The sequence below is a fragment of the Sphaerodactylus townsendi genome, linkage group LG03 (assembly GCF_021028975.2).
Source record: "Sphaerodactylus townsendi isolate TG3544 linkage group LG03, MPM_Stown_v2.3, whole genome shotgun sequence".
Classification (NCBI taxonomy): Eukaryota; Metazoa; Chordata; class Lepidosauria; order Squamata; family Sphaerodactylidae; genus Sphaerodactylus; species Sphaerodactylus townsendi.
Genome location: NC_059427.1, coordinates 16,505,300 through 16,532,175, shown reverse-complemented (window position 1 = coordinate 16,532,175; position 26,876 = coordinate 16,505,300). Strand labels below are relative to the sequence as shown.

The following is a 26,876-nucleotide window of genomic DNA, read 5'->3' as shown; positions in this document are numbered from 1 at the left end:
GCACATACAGAATAATGCACTTTCAATCCATTTCCACAATTGTTTGCAAGTGGATTTTGCTATTCCGCACAGTAAAATCCAGCTTTAAAGTGCATAGAAAGTGGATTGAAAGCGCATTATTCTGCATGTGCGAAAGGGCCTTGCTTCTCTTAGACACTGATTCTTTCGTATCCTAAAGGTTGGCTCTGTTTGCACAAGCGGCCAATGAAATGAGAGCCAAGGAGGCATTAAAGAAAACCTTGGAAAAACTTACCATTTAATATGATCTTGTACCCTTAATAGGTTTTAACGCTGTCTATTTAATTACTTGGGAGAATTTTAAAGTGAGAACCTTGTCATGGTTGATTTTACATTCCTCTGTAATTTACATTGTGTATTATTTCTTTATCTTTTAATTTTATATCCTATATTGTGAAGGCCTGTGGCTATGCAATAACATCTTTGATACTGATAGTGGTATTAATTTATTCTGCAAAGGCAAGCCCTTAGCCTGCAAACCAAGTGTGTTAATAAATTGGCTCTAACACTTTTCCTTTTGCATCATCAACAGAATATTTAATCTCACGATGGATCTGGCTATCTACAATTATTTTATAATAGCTGCCACAGGCATTTATGTAGGATAAGGGAGGTAGGATATTCAAGCATATGCCGTGTTTTATTTTGTGTTTTTTTTTAAAGGAAGCAAATCCAAAAGTTAGTCACGAATAGGCAAATCAAGAATAGTGATTTACTAGTCATGGGTACAAGAAACTGGAGAGCCAGTGTGGTTTAGTTGTTAGAGTTTTGGACAAGAACCAGCAAGGTTTGGTGGATGTAACTCCCGGTTCGACTTTGGGACAGCCATAATTGCACAGCCTGATCTACCTTATAAGGTTGTTGTAAAAAAACCAAGGTTGAAAAAACACTGTGATCTGTCCAGAGTACCTTGAGGGAACAGGTGGGATAAAAATGGACTATATGTCAATGTATCCAAGAGTACCTTTGTGAGCCCAAAAATCCATAAACTTGTGATTCCAGTTACTCCTCTGAAGCTCAGATCTTCTGAATTTTGGGAGCCCTCCTCACTTTGCTGATGATTCCCAACAGGATTCCCACAGATAGATTTCCTGAGGCCCACTTGCATCGTCCCCAAACCATCAGTCCACTTCCTCCCTGCCTTGTTTTGTGCTCTCTGCAATCCTGTGAGATGCTCAGGTTGAGAGAGAGCAACTGGCTAAAAAGGAGCTCTGCCCATGTTCAAGGACACTTTACAAAATCGTTACTCCATATGTTCCTGGACTGAGCCCTGATAGTAAAACAGGTTAAGACCGTAGCCCTCGGTGATCCCTGATTCAAGTGTACGAGAAGATTTGTATGCCAGGTTTCCAGAGCAGCTACCAATTTTTTTTAAAAAGGAAAATAAAAGCACAATAAAACCCTGATATAGCACCAGCCTCATAATCAATAAAACCATCTGGATCATCAATTCAACCTTGTTCTTATCAATGGCTGCCTTTTCTCCCCATCCCTACCCTTCTGTTGGTTAATCGAGTTGATTCATTTCCAGATCGGGACAGATTCAGAAAGCTCTATGAAGGGAGTAAGGATAGGAATGCAACCAGGTACTCCCCCACCCACCCCAAACCCCAAGATAAACCCTCATCTTCGCCCCTGCACTGTCCTCTCCAAAACACCCCCTAGCTTATCAGGCTACAAAAATCTTTCCAAGAAAAAACAACAGCCTGTCTTCCACCCCACAGGCAGTTCCTGCCACATCTATTTATTTCAGCGCAGAAAGTCGACCTCGCAAAGTGGAAAAACTGGTTGGTTATGCAAGAGTTGTTTACCTGGTGCAGTAAGGATGCCCCGCCCCAACCTCTCAGTTTGTTCCACCCCCTTCTATAAAGAAGAGGAAGCTTCTTAACTGGCACCAGATGACAGCAGGACACATTACACAGTCAGACTTCCAGACACATCATGGAAGGGAAAGGGCTCGTGGCTGAGCTGCAGAGAGCTGCTATATGCCCTATCTGCAGGGGTCACTTCAAGGACCCGGTGATCTTGGACTGTGATCACAGCTACTGCCGTGCCTGCATCACCCGTTACTGGGAAGAGGCAGCTGCGTCTGGGAAGGGCCCAAGGGTGCTGTCCTGCCCTCAGTGCAAGATGGTCTTTGAGAGGAAGAACCTCCGGACCAATGTCAAGTTGGCCGTGGAAGTCAAGATCACCCAGCATCTCAATGCCAAGACAGCCGAGGTGCCCCTCGGCCCCAAGCCCAGGAGGCGTCGTGGAGGGTGGTTACCCGCAACCAGCATCCGGGACGAGAAGGTAGGACAGGGGATCCCTTTGGATTTTGGGGGTTGTCAAGAGCTAAGGCCGACGGCGGGATTCAGTCCTGGGAAATGTGAATGAATTTAGTTCCCTGAGCATGTGCAGAGTGCTTCTCACCATAGCACAACATCTGGAGGGGTTTCAAGAAACAGAATGTGCTGTCTGGTTGTGCTTTCATTTCGGCCCTTTGAGAAACAAGTTGCAACGTGATGACCTTTTGCTGTGAAACAGACAGACAGGTTGGCAAATGCCAGGGCATCTGTGGGCATCCTGTTTTTATTTATGCCTCGGATGTCTAAGTGTTGCTTTAAACACCTGCAGCTTCTTAGAAGGCGCTGGGGAGAAAGGGTGCTGGAAAGATCGCAATCTCTGAACAGCGGCAGGAGGAGCACAGATTCAAGAGGGAAAGCCTGGAGAGTGGAGGAATGGAGAAAGCAAACATAACTGAAGTGTCAGTTCCAAGGAAGACATGAATATTAAAGTAGCTGCTGATTTCCTTGCCGCCTCCCCTCCCCGTTCTTTGCCTTTCGGCATTTTCTTCCCCACTGCGCCAGACTCCAGCCAGTTCCTTCCCAAGCTCATTCTCACAGCTCCGATCTCCAGGTGAGATTCCATCAACATGCACATCAGCCAGGACCACACTCATTCCTTCTCCCTCCCAAGGAATCTCCTACTACGAGGTCTAATGGGCAGCAATTGCATAGCATTTTTCAGGCTCAAATGCCTCCCGTGCCCTTTGCCTTTGGCGCTTCTTACAACAGCTCTGCAAAGTAGGCCGTTGTTGTTATCCTTGTATTGTAGAAGGGGAATTGAGTTGAGGGAGGGAGAGGAGCTATAAAAGCCAACCAGAGCAATCTTGGCAGAAGCTGGATTCGAACCAGAAACTTCCTCTCTGCCACTATATCACACAGGAAAAGAATATGGAGCGAGAGCCACAGGGTCAACCGATGGCATTTATGTGCATTGCAGATACCATAGTCCTGAAATCCAAGGGAGTTTTAAAATAGTGGTCTGACTTCTTGTGCCACACACACATATGCCATTTTTATGAGAGACAGTGTTGTGTGGGTGGTTACAGTGTCAGGTGAGGATCTGGGAGACCCGGGTTCAAATCCTCACTGGGCCAAAGAAGCTCGCTGCATAGCTTGGCCCAGTCATTCTCTCTCTTAGCCCGACCTACCTCACAGGATTGTTGTGAGGCTAAAATGGAGGATGGTGGAATGATGCAAGCAATTTTGGGTCCCCACTGGGACCAAAGGCTGGGTATAAATGACGTAAAGGAATACATAAATATGCATTGAGACAGGCTATCCCGGCGTAATTGATCTATTTACATTGGTAATGAGTTTGGTTTGATAGCAATCTCAGATTTCAGTTACAACATCCTATTTGCTAGTTTTCGACTTTGGGTTTTCTTTTTTCCCTGAAGGGGAGAACTGACAATAAGAGTTGATCTGCTCAGGTGTGGCTCCAAACTACTAAAATCAAAACTCCTGTGCTAAGAGTGTTGGATCTGGAATACAAACTCCTGGAGTCCCACTGCCAAAATCCTGGGCTGTGCGAATTTCATAAATCAGCTCCACCTTCCTCAGCTATAGACATAAATTACTTGGGACAGCTAGAATGCTTTCAGTTGCTTCATCCTCTCCTCTTTAGTAAATCTGGCTAAGAAGCTGTCTTGCCAGTCGGGACTGACAAGATATCAAGCGATACTGTCTGCTGGGGGAGAGGGAGGGAGAGCAAAACCAAACCACTGCCAGAGATGCTGGAGTTTCATGACAGTAGCAATGCCAGATGTGCAATCTGGCCTGGAATGGGGTCGCCAATGCAGGCTGACCCATTTTTCATATGGGGGTACACTGCCCATTTGCTCTTGGGATAATAAATGCATTCTTTGCAATGGTTTCAAAGACACCAGATTAGAAGTAGAAAATGCAGTTGGAGTGGGGGGAATGAAGGCCCTTTCCACCAGTAATTTGTGGTTTGGTTGTATCTATGTTTAGGGCACTGGGTCCTGTTTATACCTTATGTTCCTTTAAGATTCAGGGTCATTTCATACTGCCAACTGAGCCCCACTGTGGTTTAGTGGCTAGAGCGTCAGGCTAGTTTCTGGGAGGCTGTAGTTCAAACTCACATTCTGCATGAAGCCTGCTATGGCACAGAGAGAAACACATCTCACCATGACACGCCTCTGAAGATGCCAGTCATAGATATGGGTGAAACGTTGGCTGCAAAAACTACTTGACCACAGCCACTACCTAGAAAACCCACAACAACCAGCTGGTTCTTGTCATTGAAGCTTTCAACATTTCTTGCTGAGGGACCTGGGGCCAGTAACTTTCCCTACCTCGTAGGGCAGGCTGACCAGACGTCCCACTTTTGGCAGGACAGTCCCGCCTTCAAACAATTTGTCCCGTGTCCCACGGGTTATTTCAATTGTCCCGCTTTTTGGGAGGCTGCCGCACTGCCTTCTGGGGCGCAAGGCAGTGTGGCAGCCTCCCGCGCGCGTGGCTGCAGGAGCATGACCTTCTGGGGCTTGCCGTTTCCCGCCTTTCCCGCGCGCAGCCACCTACCCCCGTCCCGGTTCACAAAGGTGACCATCTGGTCACCTTATCATAGGGTTGATGCGAGGATAAAATTGTGTCACGTGGGGAAACAGTGCTGTGATGCACCATTGTACTCTATCAGTTCAGTGCATGGCAGAGCAATTGAGTCTTTTCTTTATCCTCGATCCAGTACTTGCCACTGGCAGATAGGCATATTCCAGTTTGGGTTGGTGGGCGAAGATATTTCAGTGTGGGGTGAGGTAAGATCTACAGCAAGGCCCGAAACCCGTTCTTGGAATATACATTCATGCTAAAAGAGCAGAGCGTTTTAAGCGCATGTGCTGTGGTTACTCTTTGTACTTCGTTATAAGTACAGCTCAGTCACTTTTTAATTTTCTTAAACCAAAAGGATTTGTGGCTTTGGCACGCATGTTTCATGCACTGGCCCATTTAATTGTTTCTAATCATAGCCATGGCATATAGGAGTACCCAAGGATGAGGCATACGAGATCTAAAAGGCAGAGTGTTCGTTCACTGACCTATTATTGTCACATTTGCATCCCAATTTTCTTCCCTCATGCAATACATGCTGGTGCCCATCCAGGGAGGGTGTCCCATTCAGGCATGACCCAGACTGAGACCTGCTTAGCTTCATCAGCTGCTCTGCAATCATACTCTGAGATTCTCCCAACAACACACTTCAAAGGCTGTAGCAATATAGCTCGGAAGTGCCAAGAGCAGCATCTTGGGCGGCAGCTTCAGGGCCAACCTGCTCCTTGAATACCCAAGGCAAGTGTCCCAGGAAGAGTTCCCACCTCTTCTGGAGGGCAACCCTGCCACTTTCGCCACTTTGTAAAGTGCTGTCAAGTTTCAGCCAACTTACGGCAATCCCGTGGCGTTTTCACAGCAAGAGGGGAACAGAGGTGGCTTGCTATTGTTTGTCTCTGTGGTCTCCAAGCAGGGACACACCACCCACGGGGAAAGGGGTCAAATGACCCCTGGTGCAACGGTGGGGGGGTTAAATCACCTCCACCCCCTCCTCCCCGATGCTGACCTGGCTTGGGAGATGCCTAAAGGCAGAGGCCTGCTGCCATGGAACAGGCCGAGCTGCCTCCTTCCCTCCGCAGGCCCTCGGGGGTAGTGCTTGGAGGCGGGTCTTCCCCCCCCATCTCCCTGCAGGCCGGCTTCTGCCCTCCCCAGGTATTGGGGAACAAGGAGGCGGGGGGGCTGAAGCAGGTGTTGTCCCCAGGCGCCATTCCTCCCCCCCCCCAATACCTTTGCCTCCAAATACCAATTAGCGCTGACATGGTTTAGCATCCAAGATCTCATGGGGTTGCTCTAGTCAGGTCAGGAGAAGAGCAGCATTCGATTCCAAAAAACAAACCTTGCAAAATACAGAAAACTACCATTTACCTCCCCCTCCTCCCCAGAACTATGCAACTTAAATTCCCTTTTAAAAGGCCACTGCTAATAAAAACAGCCATACACTACTTCCTAAAAACTTCTAAAGATGTCACCTCCATCTGCTCTTCAAGCAGCCTGTTTTACACGGCAGGAGATGCTCTAGCAAAGAAACGGGCTCTGATAGATGCTGAGCAGGACACAAACAAGGAGGAGATGACCACAATTGGCACACAGAAAAGTACAGGGGAGGTCATTTATTTATTTTATTAAATTTCTATATTGACCCTCCCCTCTTGGGCTTGGAGTGGTTTACAGCAGAAAATAAACATCTATAACAAAACAAAACAATAAAACTATACAACCATAAATATTACAAATTCAAATTTAAAATCTATATACTTCTTATCAGTATGGTGAAAACATCCCATTACAACAGCTCAGATAATCCTGAAAGCATCCCATTACAACAGTTCAGATAATCTTAAGGAAGATGAGAAGGAGGATAGAAGGAAAGAATTAACTACCTGATGGAGGAAGAGTGGGGGTTGGCGGGAGACCAGAGACAGTAACTGCTTCTATCTCAAACATATGCCTGGTGGAGCAGCTTCATCTTGTAGGCCCTGCGGACAGGGCCCTAGTCTCTTCAGACAGAGCATTCCACCAGGGTGGGGCCAGGGCCAAAAAAGCCCTGGCTCTGGCTGAGGCCAGCTAGACTTCTGTCAGGCCAGGAACCACAAATAGGTTCTCACTCAATTAATAGTGTCCATAGGGAGACGTAATGGGAAAGACGGTCTTGTAGGTACTTTGGTCCCAGACCATATAGGGCTTTGTACATCAGTACTAAAAGCTTGAATCTGATCCAGCGTTCCACCTAGAGCCAGTGCAGCGGGTGGAACACAGGTTAAATGTGTATTCACCACGAGGATCCAGGTAGGAACCTCGCTGCTGCATTATGGACCAGTTGGAGCTTCTGGAACTAGTCCAAGGGTAGCCCTGTGTAGCCCTAGTTGCAATAATCCAGCCTAGAGATGACCATTGCATAAATCACTGTGGCTAAGTTGGCTTGGGACAGATAAGGTGTCAGTTATCTTGCTTGGCGAGGGTGATAAAATGCCCATTAGTAGCATTATTTCACCTCCACCTCTATTGTTAAGGAGGTATCTAGGTGTACACCTAAACTCTTGACAGATGCACCCTGCCAAGAGATGACAGCTGACATTCTTCCACCTGCCCCCTTAAGATCAACCCCTTAAGATCAGCCTCTTTGTTGGATTTAATTTCAGCCATCTCTCTTTCATCCATTTCATCATGGCCTCCAGACAGTTGCTCAAAACAGTTGGGGCAGCATCTAGATGACATAAGACCATCCATCATCAGATACATCAGCATACTGATGACAGCCCAGTCCAACTTCCAGATCAATTTGGCTAGAGGGGGCATTAGATATTAAATAATAATGGTGAGAGAATTGTCCCTTGCGGAACACCACACACCAGTTGGGTCACCAATTCCTTTAGATTTGTGAATCCTAGACTGTGAAGGGCTTTAAGGATAACTAGTTTGGAAACAAAACTGGCTGCCAATATCAACTAAAATTAGTAAGATATGTTCCTGTTAGTTAGCCCAGACAATAATTAGGCTGCCACATTTTGCATCAGTTGTCTTTCCATGGGCTCTTCCAGGTCAGCACAGCACAGAGGGTCTTACAGTAGTACAACCGTAAGTTTACAAAAATACAGATTAATGTGGCTAGGTCAGTCAACCAGGTGAAAGAAACACAACTAGTACAAGTCAGTTCTGGCCACATAGCCAATCTTCTTTTGAAGCCACAAGGCTGGGCCCATGAGAACCCTTACACACCTGTCCTGCAAATGCCATCTCCACAACATCCCAAACTAGGAAGACTCCACATGAGATTAATTGGCTCAATAAAGTTAGCCAGTTTACAAGATCCCAGGAAAGACTGTTAATGATAGAATGTTGGGGGGGAGGGGTCATTAATTCCTAGGGTCATCTTAAGTCAGAACCGACTCGATGGTGTGTAACAAGGATTTCAGCTGCTCTAACAAATCAGAATTTAGCTAAGTCTTCAGAATGAGCCTGCTCGATTCCAGATCCAGAAAGAGCCACCGAGACGCCTTGTTGCCAAGCCTTTCCATCTCACAACAACGGCCCAACCAGATGTGTGCTGGGGGAGCTCCATGTTCAAAGTGATACCATAATTTGGACACCCCTCCAGAGGATCTCCTTTTTTCCATTCAGACCATTTGGGTTGGTGCCATAGTGGGGCTTCCATAGAGGAGAACAGGGAAGACAGAAGAACACAGTAAGGTATTTATGGGGATGAGAATCAATCAGAAAGTGCCTCCCATAGCACAACATTGATCCAATTTTAGGACAGGATGTAGGGAACTTTCTGCATCCTGGGAACAGAACATGGCAGCTTGATAAACATTACAGTGGTCCAGTTCCCCATGGAACAGACTGTGGACTGGATTTGTGCAATTTTGAGGTAAGAAGGTTGCTGCCAAGCCTGGAACTTGAACAGTGGGAGTACATGGATGAGTAAGTACTACTTGTTATCCTATGATAAAGTTAATTTGCCAGTCAGCCTGGAGAAAAATGCCTTGTCCCTTTAATCAAGACTTCTGTGTATGTAAAAACTCTGCAGCTGACTTAGCAACCCCATAGGGTCTTCAAGGCAAAAGACATTGTTTGCTATTCTTAATCAGCAACCGTGGAATTCCTGGGAGGTCTCCCATCCAAGTATTAACCCGGACCAACCCTGCTTAGCTCCTAAAATCCTATATAGTAGGTCAAACTGGGCAATGCAGGTCAGGGATAATAAAGCCATAATGGTCTGCTATTTACAAGGTGATGCAAATTTCCTCCATGCCATGAAAAACTTCAACTGCCCATTACCACATATAAAAGCTCTACTGGAAGGACAGGGCATTTTTCTGTAGGTCAAGTGGCCTAGAGTTCAGGGTACATAATAGTCATTAGCATGCATCCTCCATTGCTAATCTTCGACCCACCCACCTCCGCCCAAGTCCAGAATACTATAAGACTGTGATGACTTTGACACTAAATGAATCCTGGATGTGTGTGATTTAACTTGAGGCAACACTGCTCTTCCAATCCTGTTACCTCTCTCACACCCAAAGACTTAACTTTTGAGCAACTCTAGCCTTAAAAATAGAGGCCAGGAGAAGGGCAAAATTTGCACTGGAGGCATATCTTGGATACCAAAAACTATTATGGGTTTGAGGGGTCACATTGCCCTCCCTGTTTGCTTGTTTTTGTAAGAGGTGTTTATTGTATTGTCGAAGGCTTTCATGGCCAGAATCAATTGGCTGTTGTGGGTTTTTCGAGCTGTGTGGCTGTGGTCTGGTAGTTTTTTGCTCCTAATGTTTCACCCGCATCTGTGGCTGGCATCTTCAGAGGCACGTCACAGTGAGATACATTTCTCTCTGTAGCACAGTGTGGAGTGATTGTGTGGTGGGGTATATGTTTTGTCCACCTCACAGAGAAGTGAGGCACAGTTGCATGTGTCTGGATGGAGTTCATTTACAGCTGCATTTGCTGTTTCAATTGCAATCACATTTACAACTGCATTTGCATTCGCATTTACAGTTGCTCCAAACATTCCATGGCTGATTAAGCATGCTCTGTGGGAGGAACAAAGAATTTATGGTGATTCATAAAATCTCTCATTTAAAGTTAGATCTAGATTCCAAAAGGTTATTATTGGATCAACCTTCTAGCAAGAATATTGGTATTCCAAAGCTTAAAGTGAGGGATCCTTTTTAAATGTAACCCTGCTTGAATTTATTAAACAATTTTGCTGCATTTAGAAAAAAAACCCCTTTACCTGATTCAGTTTTGTGTTCCACTGGTAGGCACTCAAGCATGAGAGTGGATATTAATGAAAATAAGCTAAGAATCTCCAAAATGTGTGGGTGGGGTGAGGGTATTGACTTACTCTCCCTTTCTCCATGAAGTAATCATCTGTTTTATTACGCTGTGGTCATTTTTAACCGATTGTTATTGTTTTTTAACTTTTTCTTGGTTTTAAACCAAGATGTGGTTTTAGAGTACCTGTTATATCTACAATGTCGTTAAGCCAACCCTGAGCCCCCTCTTGGGGAGAGTAGGGATATAAAATAGAAGTCAAGTGCAAGTAGAAGTAGAAGTAAGTAGATAGATAGATAGATAGATAGATAGATAGATAGATAGATAGATAGATAGATAGATAGATAGATAGATAGATAGATAGATAGATAGATAGATAGATAGATAGATAGATAGATAGATAGATAGATAGATAGATAGATAGATAGATAGATAGCTGTATATTACATACGGTAATTAGATTAAGATCGCTTATTAACAACCAGTTTAAGAAACCTTGCAGCCTGTTTTAGGATGGCTCCGGAGTCGTTATTTAATAAATAAACAGTCTTTTGCTGATCAGTCCATTTATCTGTGCCACTCAAATAGGGCAATAATAATGACATTCTTGCCTCTGTATAAAGGGGGCAGTGAAGTAAAAACATGATCCACAGATTCTTCACAACGCTTTTCACAAATGCAGAATCTTTCATGATGTGGTACTTTTTTAGCCCTTCCCTGCTCAAAGAAGAGGGCAGGATATTACATCTTCCTAAAGAGAGGGCCCGGGGGAGTTTAGGCTCAGAGAGGAGAAATGAATATTCAGCCTTACCAGAGCCACATGGGATACCAAAGAAAAGGGGGAAACAGAATTTATGGGCCTAGACAAGCAAGGATTGCCGTTTGGACTCGTATAGTCTGGCCCTGATGTTTTTAAGAATTTCATTTGGTGAAAAACATTGCCAGCGAGTCAAGCGATAGGTCAAGAGCACAGAGCTTTGCTTCAATAAGGGCCCACCAATCTGTAGAGTGAAGATTGGTTAGCGGTGTAAAAGTTATTAACATTTTGAATAAAGTTTTCTTCCCTCTGCCCCATCGCGTTTTTGCCACTCTTTGCCCCAATTGGTGCATCCCTTTGTTTCCTTCTGGTTACTAATTATATAATGGTGCTGAACACAATGGAGAGCTGAGGGACACAACAGAAACAAACCAGGTGAGGGAGAGGATTTTTGTAGGGATCCGGGGCTGCACATGCCTCAGAAAAGGCTAATTTCTTGATCAAGTTGAACTAGTCCAGAGGAGTTCTGCAAATCTGATGCTCTTTATTCCCATGAGAAATGTTCCCTTTGGAAATGCATCTTGCAAGGACCCACGGAGTATAGCCTTAGGTTAAAGACAACATATATGCTTAGAGCAATGATGGCGAACCTATGACAAATGTATCAAAGGTGACACGCTATGACATTTTGTCTGGTACGCCAGCGCTCACCAGCTATTCTGCCTGTTTGAATTTGAGTCATTTTTTGTAATTATTAGACGTCTCTTTTCATAATACATAATTCATAATACACGTGTTTGGACTGTGCTTTTTTAAAAAAATAGTTAATATGTAAAGATTTTTTTTTCTTTTTTGTTCGGGGTGTATGTGTGTATGTATGGGACAAGCCAGCAGAGTCAAGTTAGGCATTTTCCTAATTTTTGACAGGGCTAGCCCAGAAAGTTTGCCATCACTGGCTTAGAGGCTTCTTTTGTTAAAAAACAAAAACAAAACAAAACATGGAAGTGGTACAGATGGACACTCATGCCCTGTAAATTTAGGGTCTTGGGGCTAGAATAATAAATGAGAGTACAGATGGCACTACTGACTTCCTTTTGAGTAACAGTAATATTAATAAAATGGCAATGTGGAAAATGTTCATAGGTGGACAGATACAGGGACAAATACAGGGACAGATACAGGGAATCTTCTCAAGGGTACGCAGAGTTCAACATTTCTAAATCTCATCTGTCTCTGTGATGACGCTGCAAATAGTTGCATTAAGAATGTCCATGTCTCGGTCTGTTTGTGGTTATGCTTTCTGTTATGACTACCAACATAATTGCAAGAGAAGGAAGCCTGGCTCTTGAATTTTCAGTGGTGCTTCAGGACTAGATTCATTTGCAAGCGATCAAACTTGAGCCTTTTGAATTTTGTGGGCTCTTTCCACCAGGCTCTTGAGTGAATTTAAAATAAATTCTGTTTCTCTCTCTTGTTGTCCTAACCTGAATGGCTCAGCTAAGCAAGATCAGCCCAGGTTAGCATTTGGATGGGAGTCCACTAATGAAGTCCAAGGTGGCTACATGAAGGCAGGCAATAGCAAACCAGCTCTGAACATCTCTTTTCTTGACCACCCTCAGAGATGCAATAAGTTGGCTGTGACTTGATAGCATTTACCACCACCACCATCACCACCTCTCTCTCTGGTGCACGATATACCATGTTAGAATCCTTTGCAAGCAGCCCAAGAACTGTGACAATGTATTCATCATTGTGACTGCACAAATCAGGCCAGAACTGAAAGAGCATCAGGTGATGATTTTCACTGTGGAGTCATCCCCACTGCCAAGCGCAGCAGCCATTTTGAATGCTGAATAGCAGTTTGTCTCTTTGATGGTAGAGTGGAGTGAACAGGCAAGCAAAATTGCCTACGTATGCGCAGCAATCTCACACATGCATGTTTCTTCTCTCTCTCACCATCCTTTAGCTGAATGCTATTTTGATCAACATCTATATTACTTGGCGTGTCATCCCTTCTTGTGTCATTTGTCTTTGCTCCTGTCAGTTTAAACTAGATTGCTTTCTAGGTATTACGCTGATGTTTGCTAAACATGGGTCTGGACTTGGTCAGAAGAGAGACAGACTTATAAATATTTTATTGAAATACATTTTGAATAAATGTTTTTAAGTCAGAAGAACAAGCTAGCTTAAGTTTTGCAAGCTTTTTGCTGGTCAGAGCAAAGGCCCTCTGTAACATTATGTAGCTCCCCGGTGGGACCTCGAGATCTCTCCCGGGATTACAACTGATCTCCAGGCTAAAGAGATCAGTTTCCCCTGGAGAAAATGACCGCTTTGAAGAGTGGACTCTATGGTGTTATACCCTGACTCTCCAAATCATCAGTAATTTCCCAACCCAGATTCGGTATCCCTCTTTTCAGGCGTTAATTAAAAGCCAAGAAACATAAGGTAGATTATGAATACTTCTGGCTGAATCACCAACAAATAAAATTTCAACTTATATTTTAAGACTTTTTAATGAATGCAACATTAAAGTGGGGTGCTGAGAGGAAGGAAGGAAAGAGATGTGTGCCAGTACCTACAGAAGTCATATAAAAAACAGGGAAATGTAGACAGCCATCTAGGGTGCAAAGGGCTTCTAGATTCTTAAGGGCTGATGGGTACAGATAATTGAGAGGGGAGCTGTGCTTCAGTGGTACAGCAGCTGCTTTGCATGCAGAAAGTGACAGGTTCAATCCCAAGCATCTCCAGTTAAAAGGATCAGATTAGTAGGGTTGCCAGCCTCCAAGAGGTGGCTTGGAGATCTCCCGCTGTTACAACTGATCTCCAGGTGACAAGAGATCAGCTCACCTGGGAAAAGTGGCTGTTTTGGAAGGTGGATTCTATGGCATTATCATCCCCCACTGAAGTCCTTCCTCCTGCCCTCTGTCTTCCTGAGTTCCCTAAATCTCTAGGTATTTCCTAACCCAGGTGTTTCCTAATCCAGGGATTTTCTGACCCTAATCCCCCAACCCACCCAGTGAGCAGGACACTGGGTGTAATGATAGGTGAAGGGGGAAATTAGGTTGCCACCAGGACACCAATCTGCCAGTGCAGTGAAAGGGCTTTGTTGGTCTTCTTTGCCTCTATTTTATTTTATTTTATTTTTTATTTTATTCATTTATACTCTGCCTTTTTCCCAGTGGGGCCCCAGAGCTGCTTTCATTGTTCTTTCCCCCTCTATTTTCTCCTCAGAACTCTGTGAGGCAGGTTAGGCTGAGAGACTGTGTGACTGACTCAAGGTCACCATGACACAAGTGAAGATTCAAAGCCAGGTTTGCCCAGATAATAGTTGACCATTCTTAGCCACTACCTCACAATGGCTTTCTGCACTCAGAGATTTCAAAGGTATGTGCTTGGGTTATTAGGTGGTCACTTTGTCAGGTATGTTATGGACTGAGCCTAGGGCCTTTGATGTGACAAAGGGTGTGGTCTTAAAGGCACTTTCCTGGGAGTAAACCGTACCAGATAACATGGAGATTACTTCTGAGTAAACATTCTCCAAAAGTGGGTTTCTACTCCAGTTGTTCTTTTACTCTTTGTGATAATGCAACTCACTTGGTGACACAGACTGATTGGAAAGTTGAGCAGCTCCAGAACATGCAAGGGGTGCATCAGAGTGGAGGCTCTCAGGAATCCAAATATGAGGAAGAGATAAGAGGGAAAACGTTCCTCTCATTCATCACATGTGACATCATTGCAAAGCTATCAGAAACACCACCTGATACTCCTGGGGAAAAAAGAATTGGCATCTGATCAGCAGTGACTTCACACTGGCTTGTAATGCAAACAATGTCAGTGTTTTTGAGGCAGAACTAACGTCACTGGATTCTGCATCCTGCACATTGCCTGGTGGTGACATATATGGCAGAGCCTAATGTCGTAAGCTCAGAAGGGCAAGTCAGACAAGCGGCAATTGCAGGTTCAGTGTCTGTCATCGACAGCTGCCAGGTTGTCACCTGCATAATACTCTTTATTAGGACCTACCTGAATGACACAAAACAGTGCATGAGCTTCCAACATTCTCCAGGACTCTCCATCGAACTAGATGTGGTGAAAAAGGGTGTGTGTGACAGATGTATTAGACCAGGACTTATCTTGCAATCATCTATGTCAAATATTGAGCAGGTATGCAGATTTTGAAAGGCGCCACAATTGAGTTGCATAATGGCCTTCTAAGAAGAAGAAGCAACACAAAAATAAACAAACAACAACAGACTGTTGACTAAAAGTCTCTCTAACAGTAGATGGAAGATTCATGCCTTTGAATTGATTGGTATCTGGGAGACAGCACCCCACCTTTCACACAGAGATTCCCCCAGATGTTGGCCTTGGAATATGAGAAAGGATAGGCAGCCACTTGGCTCAACCTGACCATTCCTTTCCCATTCTTCCTACCTGCCCTCTCCTCCCTGTTGAAACAAGCAAGATAACTCCAGATGTGAGGAGCAAAGGACAACAGGAGTAATGGAGGAAGTGGGTGAGAGCAAGGATTGTCATATGAAGAGCACTGCTGGATCATATGAGAGGTCCATCTAGTCCACCATTCTGTCTCACACAGTGGCCACTTTGTTTTTCTGGAGGTCCAACAACAGGGCATAGAGCCGTGGTGGCGAACCTTTGGCACTCCAGATGTTATAGACTACAATTGTAGTCCATAACATCTGGAGTGCCAAAGGTTCGTCACCACTGGCATAGAGGCTGAGGCCTTCTCCTGGTGGTATTGTCAAGCAGTTTGGCTTGCTTTGTACCTTCAATAGCACCTTCATCTACAGAACTCAGTTGGCCAAACTTTTTACTACAGCAATAAACATTGTTTGGGGAGGGCTCTTTTCTTCAAAACCAGTAGGTGGGTTTCCCAAGAGGCATCTGGTTGGCCACTATGAGAAGCAAGAAGGGGAACACAGTGGACATTTGAGTGAGTTGGCCCTTGTCGAAGAAATTTTTTTGGACCTGATGGACATTTGGTCTGATCCAATAGAAATTTCCTTATGTTGAAGGCCCACTGTTGCTGATCTAGTTGCTTCTCAGTACAAGGTGGCAATGTAGGAGTGAGCAGCTTTGGTGGAAGAAGCCATGGAAGGGCATTTCCCCACTTCAATGGGAAATGTAAAAGGGAATGTTGAACAGGTGGCAGCCCAACCAGAATAGTGCTCACTATATCTCCAGAAAAAGAAAACAAGAAGTTACACCTGTCCTGCTTGGTCACCCAGTCATCAGATCAGCACTTTGTATGCAGCTGTGCTAGACCTGCTACCAAATTAAGCAGAAATGTGCCTACTTCAATAGCAGAAAATGCTCCAGTATCAAACATACCAATTTGGTGTACAACAGCCGATGGGGACAGACAATGAGAAAAGGAGCATTGTACCTATTGTTTAGGTACAATTGAGGAGCACGTTTTTTAAAAATTCACCCTGCGTTTGTGAACTGTGAAGAGCTACTACCACACCCAATTCTACACAATCACATGAGCACAGCTGCTCCAAATGTAGAATGCATTGTTGCTGGTTTGTGCATCAGTAAGATTCTTCCCAGTAACATTGTGCATCAGTGACATTCTTCACTTAATTGGTACTGTTCTCAACCCCAATTTTGGCTATTGGTCCATTGAGCCTGCATGGTATAGTTAGAATGCTGGAGTAGGAGGTGGGAGACCCTGGTTTGAATCCCCACTCTGCCTCAGAAGTTTGCTGTGTGGCTTTGGGCCAGTCATTCTTTTTCTTTCTCAGCCTAGCCTGCCTCTGAGGGTTGTTGTAGGGATAAAAATAGAGGAGGGAAAAAGAAAGTTGTAAAATGCTCTTGGTCCTCATTTTGGGTATAAGTAACTAACCAAATAGTGATGTTGAGAATTAATCCACTAAACACTGAAAGATTATGTTGGGATCACTAATAACAATACATACTGATGTTTGCTTCACATCCACTATTTCAGAGATTTTTACAACAAACCTAGAAGATAGGTCATCATTACCGCTATAGCACAGATGTGGGCTGAGGCTAAGAAATGGTTGTTTTTAAGATCATTGAGCAAGCCAGCTGATATGAAACTGGAACTAATGGACTCGTAGGTACTCCATTCCACCAGATCTCTAGTTACCCAGTTTTAGAGGCCTCGTAGATATGTCCAAGTGGCTGGTGCAAAGCTTGCACTGTGGTTTGGATGCTTCCACCCCAGACCATAATATTAACAAAAGCAGCTTGTAAATTTGTAGAGGCTGAGCGGGTTGCAGGTGACCCACTGTGTGCATAGCAACTGGAGAATGTTGGGGTGGTTGTACAATCAAGCTTGGATGGCTCAAGAACAGGCATGAGGTGTGTGCGTACGTGTGTAGTTGGTTGGAAGGATTCCAAGGGCATTGCCTTCCCTGTGACTGATAACTCGCAAGCCAGCTATTAGGTAAGGCAGCCAAGGGCGCTGGGGTGTTTACGCCTCTGGCCTGGACCGCTGCCAGGCACTCCTCGTTCTTGGGAATAAACAGCACATGGGATATCAAGTGAGCAAATGACATGTGCAGTCATGTGCGCATATGCGTGTGTGTGTGGAAGTGCCACAAGCAACTATTTCTGCACAAGCCACTATGCCCATAGTAATTGTGGGGCAGGTATGAGTTCAACAGGTGCTGCCCTTTCTTACCATGAGAGGGGGGTGCTGCACTTTTTGGACTTCAGGCTGCCATACAAGTGTTAAAGCCATAAAGTTCCTATGAAAATTAATTGGGCCAGCGGGGGGGGGGGAGTAATCTTGTATGTATGTAGTGAAAAAAGAGATTTTGGAGTACTAGTGTCCTTTGGGAAGATAGTGGATCTGATAAAAGTCTTCCCAAACTTGGGCCATTTCTGCACGGCACAATTATACCTACAATCAGTATCTTGCAATCCAGTTCTATCTTATCCTGGTTTCTCCCTTCGCATGGCTGCCCGTTTCTGTGAAGGAATCGAGTGAAGACTGGGAGGAACAGCGTCACCACTTGTGCCAGCCATCTTCGTCTGTGCACACCAATCACTCAAAACCAACAGTTGCTGCCGACCCCTCCTCAATACTGAATTCAAACTAGCTGTTTCCCACCCAAGGTCTGTTTCAGGCCATTGCCGCCCCCACAAAAAGGCTGTGCTTCTGATTGGTCAACCCACAGTAAGTGTGGGGAAACTGAGTTCTGGAAAGGGCCCAGCGCAGGCCTCAGCATGGCAAACGGCAGCAAAAAACAATGGGGAACAACTTCACATCACATCCCCGCTCACGTTCTCATATTTTTGTGGAAAACGAGAGACCCCCACCCCCCACTAATATTCGGTCCAATATATCTCCCTAGCTATAATGCGGTCTGAGCAACCAGTACATGTACAAAAAAGAAAACGAGGACATTTTGGGACTCCACTCCTGATTAATCTAGGCGAATTGGCACCCAGTTGATACCATGAGCAGAAAATGTGCTTGGGAGAACATTTCGGAAAGGGCAGGCTGCAATGTTGGTGGATCAGCAGAGCTGAAAACTGACATGATGTCAGGTACAGAGATCAGGGGGGGCAGGCAGCAGGGCAGGGCGATCAGGCGGCTGGGCAGGAAAAATAAACTTTTTCTTCTTCTCCCGTGGTGTTTGCATGGTAGTGGGTTCAGAATGAGGGAAATATTGTGGAGCAAACCCTCTTTAGGACCAGGAACCATGCAAACTTCCTGGCCAAACCGGGATATTTCCCTTGCTCAACCCGGGATATTTGGGCCGTGCAGAAACGACCTTGATGAACTCATTTGCCCCCCTCTCTTGAACTACACTGTAATTTGTATGATGAGCTTACAAGAGCTTGCACTGGGCTGGCCAGAGACAAAAGGAAGATTGTTCTCTGTGCATGTGTGAAAGGGGGTTGAAAGAGGAAATCTTGGCAGTCATAGCAGGTCAGGGAGGCTGAGAGAAGTTGGCATCTTCAGTTAAGATCTCTCCAAACACCTCTTGAGAACTTTCCTCTGCAGTGTTCATAGGATTGCCAGTTGGCCTACAGAAAACATCTTGTCCATTCAATGCAGGCTTAGTCTATATGGAAATGGGCAGATGAACCTTTTCAGGGCAAGGAGAGAAAAAAACCATCGCCTGATAAATAGTATGGCTTCCTGGCTGTGGGCATTAGCTACAGGGATGAAGTGCCAAGGGGGCGGGGGGGGGAGCCCTGACGGCCCGGGTGCACGCCAGTGTGGGGGCATGGTGGGGGCGTTCCGAGGTATGGCGGGGGTATCTGCTTGCATACGGAAAGGCCTAACTTCAGTCCTGGGCACCTCCAGTTAAAAGGACCAGGTAGTAGGTGAGGTGAGGTGATGCAGACTGAGACCGTGGACAGCTGCTTCCAGTCTGAGTAGACGATACTGACTTTGAGGGACTGATAGTCTGATTCAATATAAGGCAGCTTCATATGAGCTAAGATTTCTTGTGGTGGTCTGGGGTGCGAATCCATCATTCTGCACAAAACCCACTCCTTACCCGATCCAACCTCGTTGACGTACCTATTGTCTTTATGCGGCTACTCCTCTGCTTCTCCTTCCTTATAGGACTGCCAATAGGCCAGGACACAAAAAAACCCTCCTGTCCCTTTAATAGAGGGTTCATGTGTGTAAATGAGCAGTAGAAGCTTTTCATGCGTGAAGTAAATAACATTGCTTGGTAAATAACATTCCATTACATTTGTATTAAAGGAACAGGGCACTTTTCTTCATGCAGTTGGTAACCCTACCTTCTTGAAAAATGAAAATGCGTACACATTTGCTGTTTTGACATGATGGAGTTAAAATGTGGCTTAAGAGTGTCTGATTATAGCCATTCTGAAATGGTTCTGCCGAGAGGCACAAACTAGCAAGCGAAAAGTTTATTGTATTAGCCATAGGCCTTCCCAATCTTCCCATATACAGAACAATACAATCCCATAAACATGGCAAAACAAGGGGGGAAACAACAACAAATATACCTTAATAGCCAAAACCCTGTACAAATGTTAACAACTAAATGGGCTAGATGTACCTAAAGTAAATTTTACAGAGGCACAAGAAGAATATCTCCATCTTCCAAATCAAATGAGCACAGCTAAGGGTCCAGGTGGTGTCTTGCACAGAGGGTAGCCAGATTTTATACAGTAAAGGGTTCTGTGCTTTCAGCAGCTTTTGCAAAAGGAAGAACCATTCATAAAAAATACATTTTTCCAGCTCGAAGTTTAAAAACGCAGACTAGCAGTCATCCACATACACAAGTCAGAGGAGAGTCTGAAGGCACACAGTGTGCCATCCTTTCCAAAGCTAAGCTGATCTGCCTCTGGCTTGTGAGTGGGTTTATTTTATTTTTAAAAATTCTGTGTCTTCATTCCACCCTAACAGGGGCTTCAAGGCAGCGAACATCAAACCACTAAAACGTCATAATTTTACAAAAAGCTTTTTACATAGAGTGTATGTAAAACATATATTTTATCAATATCTGCAGGATAATTCCCCAACACCACCTAAAAACCAGATAGATCAATCAGGCAGCAGGGGCAGGAGACCTCCTACAAACTCTGTATGTTCTATTTCTGCGATAAACACTGTCTTTGATGGTATTGCAAAACCTGTAACCTAAGTGGCATGCCGTGTAATGACTCCCTGGTGGCACGTTCTCTGCTCTCAGGGTGATTTCCTTACATAATCTGGAATTAAAGAAGCAGCATAATTTGGGAACAGGCACAGGATCCACAAGTAGAGCATTCTTGGTTGATGATACATTGGTGCTCTGCTCTTCTACTTTTCCAAACCTCAGACAAAACTTTCTTCCCAAAGCAATGGCTTACTGAACTGCCAGGCTTCCATTGCTTACTCATTGCCCGGCAACTCATTGCCTATCAATTGACAGCGAGTGACCTGGAAGTGAGGGCAGGCAAGCTGCGCGGTAGGCAGTGGGGCACCAACTTGCATGTAAACAAGGAAATGCAATGAGACCCCACTATAGAGGGAAGAGTGTCGCGGAAAGTGCTCAATGCATACTGGGCCCTATTAGAGGCAGAATAGTGTAGTAGTTAAGAGCAGATGATCTTTAATCTGGAGAACCGGGCTTGATTCCCCACTCTTCCACAAGAAGCCTGCTGAGTGACCTTGAGTCACTCACAGTTCTCTCAGAACTCTCTCAGTGGGTAGAGGAAGGAAAGGAGTTTGTAAGCTGCTTTGAGACTCCTTACAGTTGAGAAAACCAGGGAATACATTCAAACTCCTCTTCTTGCTGAGCGTGTGGTCCTCTCTTGCCCTCAGGTCACCAGCCACTAGTTTGTTGTAATAACATCTATGCCCTGGCTTGTTGTAATAACAGCTAACCCCTCATTAGGATAATGTGGATGTTGTGATAATGTCAGGGATAGATCTTTCAGTCAAATGTGCAATTTCCGGCTTACCACGGTTGTGTTAGTTATGCTGTTGTCAATGGGCCATCTGGCAGAGGGCAGGAAGCAGCTACAAATCTGTCCACTGTGCAGGAAATCCAGTTCAGCTGAGAGTCCCCTCTTTGAGGGAGATTTTGTATTGAACTCTGTCATTTGTGTTACATTCTGAACCCAGTGTAAACAAGCCTCCCTTCCATAAGATTACAGTGGTAGGGTTGCCAGCTCCGGGTCAGGAATACCTGGAGATTTGGTGGGTGGAGCCTGGAGAGAGCAGGATTTGGGGAGAGACTTTTGCAAGGCACAAGGCCATAGAATTCATACTCCAAAGCAGCCATTTTCTCCATGGGAACAGATTTCTGTAGCCTGGATATCAGTTGTAAAAGAGGGAACTCTCCAACCCCACCTGAAGGCTGGCAGCCTTAGGCAGTGATCTTCTACTTTTCCAAACCTCGGACAAAACTTTCTTCCCAAAGCAGCGGCATGGGGCTTGCTGAGCTGCCAGCTTATGTCAGGAAGCCACCAGAGATCAGATTATGTGCCAGGAAGTGGAAAGGGCAGATTTACAACCTTATTTTATTTTATTTATTTATTTATTATTCTACTTTTATACCGCCCTCCCCCGAAGGGCTCAGGGCGGTTTACAACAGTGATAAAACAATAAATATTAAAACAATTTAAAAGCAGCATCCAGTTTCGGTATCAATTAAAATAAAGATGGCGTCCCGCTATTAAAACTCCTACAAAGGGAACAGCGGGTTGTAGCTGTTTCCGGCACTCCCCTATCAGCCGCTGACTCTCCCAAAAGCCCGGAATAACTCAGTCTCAAGCCCCGCGGAATTACAATCCCGCGAGGGGCCCGACAGTTGGTGGAGAGCATTCCACCAGGCAGGGGCCAGGGCCGTAAATGCCCTGGCCCTAGTGGAGGCCAGCCATAGAGGGGCTTGGTGGATCACAAGCAGATTGGCTCTCTGCCTAACGCAGAGACCGACGGGACATATGGGGCCAGACGGTCTCTAGGGCACTAAGGTCCAGTGACCGCTGAGGGCCTGCCACCACCAACACCTTGAAGACAATCCGGGAACTCAACTGGGAGCCAGTGCAGTTTATGCAACACGGGCATGATGTGATTCTAAAGGCACTCTCCCGCGGGAGCAGACGTGCCGCTGCATGCTGGACCAGTTTCACCTCCGGATCAGCCGCATAGCCCGAGCGAAGGCAATAGTCCAGCCTGGAGGTGACCGTTGCATGGATTACAGTGGCCAGGTCCGTCTGGGAGAGGAAGGGGGCCAGCCGCCGGGCCTGTCGAAGATGGAAGAAGGCAACCCGGGTTACATGGGCCACCTGGGTCTCCATTGAAAGAGACGAATCCAGGTGGACCCCCAGGCTGCGGACGGAGGGGGTCGGTGCCACGAGACTCCTCCCACACCGGGCGGCTGGAATCTCTCTACTCCCCACGGCCTATCCAGAGGGCTCACGCCACCACTACATGTACAGCAGAGGTCGGGGTGGGGGTGGGAGCAACTGAGGAGGCAGCTGTGCTGGGCAGGTGCAAGAGAAAGATGGAAAGGGGGAGTTTTTGTGGGGAAGCAGGGTAACCTGCCTGAGCTCAAGAAAGAACACGCCGAAGCTGACTCATACTGAATTACATCATTGGTCCATCAAAGTCACTAAGACTGGCAGCCGCTCTCCCGGGTCTCAGGTGGAGGCCTTTCACATGGATCATCATTTGGTCCTTTTTACAGAAGATACCAGAGATTAACCCTGGGACCTTTTGCACGCCAAACACTGAGCCACAGCTCCTCTTAACAAGGATTTCATATTAACATGAAGGGGGGGGGGGGATAATCTTGTGACAGGAAAAAAAACATTTCTGACACAACGACCTCTGATAACACTTCTTTGCTCACATGAAACCGAAAGGATAAACTTGAAGCTTATCCCACTTTATAATTGCAGTAATGTGCAGCGCTTAAAAGTGAGGTGACACAAATCAGTGGACCTTTTGTTTATCCTTCGAATGCATTTGCACGGCTGAGCATCCTGCACACCAAAACATGTGGAGACTGATAGAATGAGCACACCTGAGAAGCATCCCCTAAAATAAATCAAAGTCTGTTTGCCTTATAGCATTTAATTTATTGCATAGTAGCTGTGTCCTGAAAAGAGGAGAACAAATCTGTCTGAAAACTCTTCTTCCGAATCTCTCTAGCTGATGGGAACAGACTGTGACTATTTATGCACTGAGATACTCTCTGAGAGCCCAGTCAAAAATGAAGACCGTAAGATTTACTTTGCTGGATCAGACTAGGGTCTTCCTAATCCAACACTCTAACAGTGGATAACCCGGTGATTTGGTGAAGTTGAGAAGCAGGGCATGAAAGTGAGGACAGCTGACTGTTGTTTGCCCTGCTTTTTAGCTTTCAGAGATAGGCTGCCTCTGAAGGTGGAGGTTCCATTTAGCTGCCAATAGATTGATCCTTGGTGAATTTTTCTAATACTCTTTAAAGCATTCCCTTCGTGAACATTCTTTCTGTATGCCAGTGATACAGTATGTGAAGATGCACTACCTTTTGTCTACCATAAACATATTGCTAGTGAAAAAGGTTACAAGGAAGCCAATTTTAAGTTTTCTCTTTCACCATAACAATAGACAGGTAAGGATCATTGTCTGTAATCATCCATTTAACGCCTTCTTCTCTCTTTCTCCAGCAGGGCATCAGAGAACTCTGCAGATGGTAAGTTGCTCTTCTTTTTCCTTTGGAGGCTACTGCTGTAATTGGGTGTGCATATATACAAGGTGACGGAGATGGTCTACCTTGATGAGGCTGGTAGACCTTGGTAGTGTTGAGCACGCACGCGTATCTTGGCGTGCAACCACAGGAAACGCACTGCCTTCTGGGGTGCTGCCGTTTCCCTTCTGTCACAGGGCGAGGAAGCGGCAGTGCCCCAGAAGGCCGTAGCTCCTGTGGCTACGCTGTGTGGGAGGTTGCTGCCGCAGACTGCTCCATGCGCTTAAAGAAGGCAGTGCGGCAGCCTCCCAAAAATCGGGACAATTGAAATAACCCGCGGGACGCGGGACAAATTGTTTGAAGGCGGGACTGTCCCACCAAAAGCGGGACGTCTGGTCAGCCTAATATATATAATTCTTCATGGGGCCCATAGAAATTAAAGCTGCCTGTTTATATTTTCATTTTCCAATCCACAGCTAATATGGTTCTGATACCCTCCCAGACACACATTTCCATTTGAACATGTTGGACATTTAATGTGAAGCCCCTCCAATCAACCTGCCAAGAGATAAGACAGTCAAGACCCTGGGGGAACAGGTCTACTCTGGAACAGACTATGACATGGAGGAGAGCAAAGTTCTGAGGAAGGAGCAGCAGATCCTAGGCCTGCACCCAAGTGAAGATCCATACTTCGGAATGGAGCTACAAGAGCTAGAAGAAATCCTCCCTACATTGCTTTAATTTTTAAAAACAACAGAGAAATACCAGCACACAAGCCTTGCGGAACTAATGGACCATAGTTACCTAGCAAGGAGGAAATTCAATTTGCTGTATGATCAAACTGCCCCTTTTCTTGGTGACTTCTTTGCATCTTCTGTGACGAAATCCTGACATTGAAAACAGACTCCAGGACTTGGCTTAGCCTGAATTTTAAGCACTGCCTTCCATGTCTTATCAGAACAGACTTTGGTTGGACTAAATCTGGGAAGTGTGCCTGGTTTGGCATAAGGACAAAACCTTCAGATCAGCTGCACGGCATCCTGGGAAAATCTTATCCTTGTACCCAAGGTGTTGCTTGTAGGGAAGAGGACTTCAATATTAGAGATGATCTGCATTAGCAGGTGGCTGCTGGGCCTTGGAGAGGAATGGCTGCTTTCGGACTAATACTGCTGAAACTACACAGTGAGATGGTTACCTGTATCTATAGTATTATTTTGCAACAGACAGTGTATGAAGGGAGGTCAGTCTTAATTACTCTGCTAAGGCCCCTTCCACACATGCAGAATAATGCACTTTCAGTTCACTTTGCAGCTGGATTTTACTGTGCGGAATAGCAAAATCCATTTACAAACAATTGTGGAAGTGAATTGAAAGTGCATTATTCTTCACGTGCAGAAGGGGCCTTAGATTCACACAATTCATTCATTAATCATGAGCCACAAAGGAAAGATGATATATAAATATTTTTTTAATGCAACAAATAAATAAATCTCCGATATCACCCTCTACCATTTGCTCATCTGCCTTGAAAGACATTCAAAGCCATCTAGATAAGGTTCATACTGCTTCTGTGGACCTCACGGGATCAGATGTACTCTTACCATTGTTTTAAATGTTGGAAGGCAATAAAGCAAGTGGCTCTTAAATATAAATTAGCATTCACTGAGCAGAACTGAAATGCATTGAAGTGCATGATGCAACTATTCCTTAAATACTCAGTACCATTTTTCATTTACTGCTTTTGGCTAAGGGTATGTATTTAGGCTGAGGTGGATGGTAAGATGGCAAAGAAACACCCCATTGGTTGTTGATGCCCGTCAGTCTCTAGGATCTTTAGTTAGGAACGAAGAGAATAAATCATAGAGTTGGAAGAGACCACAAGGGCCAATCATGTCCAACCCCCTACCATGCAGGAACACACTTGAGGAAGAAATGGGAAATCTTCTCTTGCTCTCTTCATATCGAGTTCCCAGAGTCCTGGAGAAAAAGTGTTCTGACCCTTAAAGAGAGAATTAATGGGGTGTTCTTTACAAGGGATGATGTTATTTACCTCAGTGCCAGGCAAAGCTGCAGCTTCTCATCTCCACACATTTATCCTTTATTAAAGAAAGGGACAGGACATTTTCTCCCATGCTTGCACAGATACATCATTAATGTGTTTTTTTTTCCTGAAGTCCCTGCCTCCAATGTACTATGCTGCTAATCCCCTGCACAAGTAAAGACAGGAAGCATTAAGATGCAGTTAACACTCCATATTTTTAATTTGTGGTGTACCAAGAATCAATTTTAGATTTTTGTTTGTGTGTGTATGCATAGCAATTTCAGTCCTTCACTGGAAGGGACTCATAAGTGTAAAACTCTACTTAAATAAAAACAAGATTGCAAAGGAAATCAGATTTGTTTTTCTTTAGGGGAGCTTGTTTCACAACCAGCTTGTTTCACAGTCCCAGTGTAACCTCATGTATGCTTGAATTTTAGCAGGGCTGGATCTACATTTTTTTGGAAGGGGGGCAAAAGTACAAAATGCATATATCACTTTTTTTTACATATACATATATAATCAACAACTCTTTTAAATGACAGAATAAATTATGTTGGCTTTGATGAACTGTTAATGAATAATTATACTTTTATCTGTCAATAATGTTTCAATATTTCCTCAAGGGCTTGGACAAATTTATGGAGGAGAAGTCGATCTATGGCTACCAATCTTGATCCTCCTTGATCTCAGATTGCAAATGCCTTAGCAGACCAGGTGCTCAGGAGCAGCAGCAGCACAAGGCCATTGCTTTC

At 45.0% G+C, this 26,876-nt stretch overlaps 1 protein-coding gene across 2 annotated transcripts; it reads left to right on the top strand.

Annotated features, from left to right (window-relative positions):
- The first annotated feature begins 1,926 nt into the window (after nucleotides 1-1,926).
- LOC125430197 (RING finger protein 39-like) lies at nucleotides 1,927-26,474 on the top strand. Of its 2 annotated transcripts, none has more exons than XM_048492027.1 (3): nucleotides 1,927-2,310; nucleotides 24,067-24,089; nucleotides 24,560-26,474. In XM_048492027.1, the coding sequence occupies exons 1-3, from the start codon at nucleotides 1,960-1,962 to the stop codon at nucleotides 24,561-24,563; spliced, it is 378 nt and encodes a 125-aa protein (XP_048347984.1). In that variant the 5' UTR covers nucleotides 1,927-1,959; the 3' UTR covers nucleotides 24,564-26,474. The 2 variants fall into 2 exon arrangements, with proteins under 2 accessions (XP_048347984.1, XP_048347983.1); XM_048492026.1 differs by having other exon boundaries at nucleotides 24,064-24,089.
- The last annotated feature ends 402 nt before the right edge of the window (nucleotides 26,475-26,876 follow it).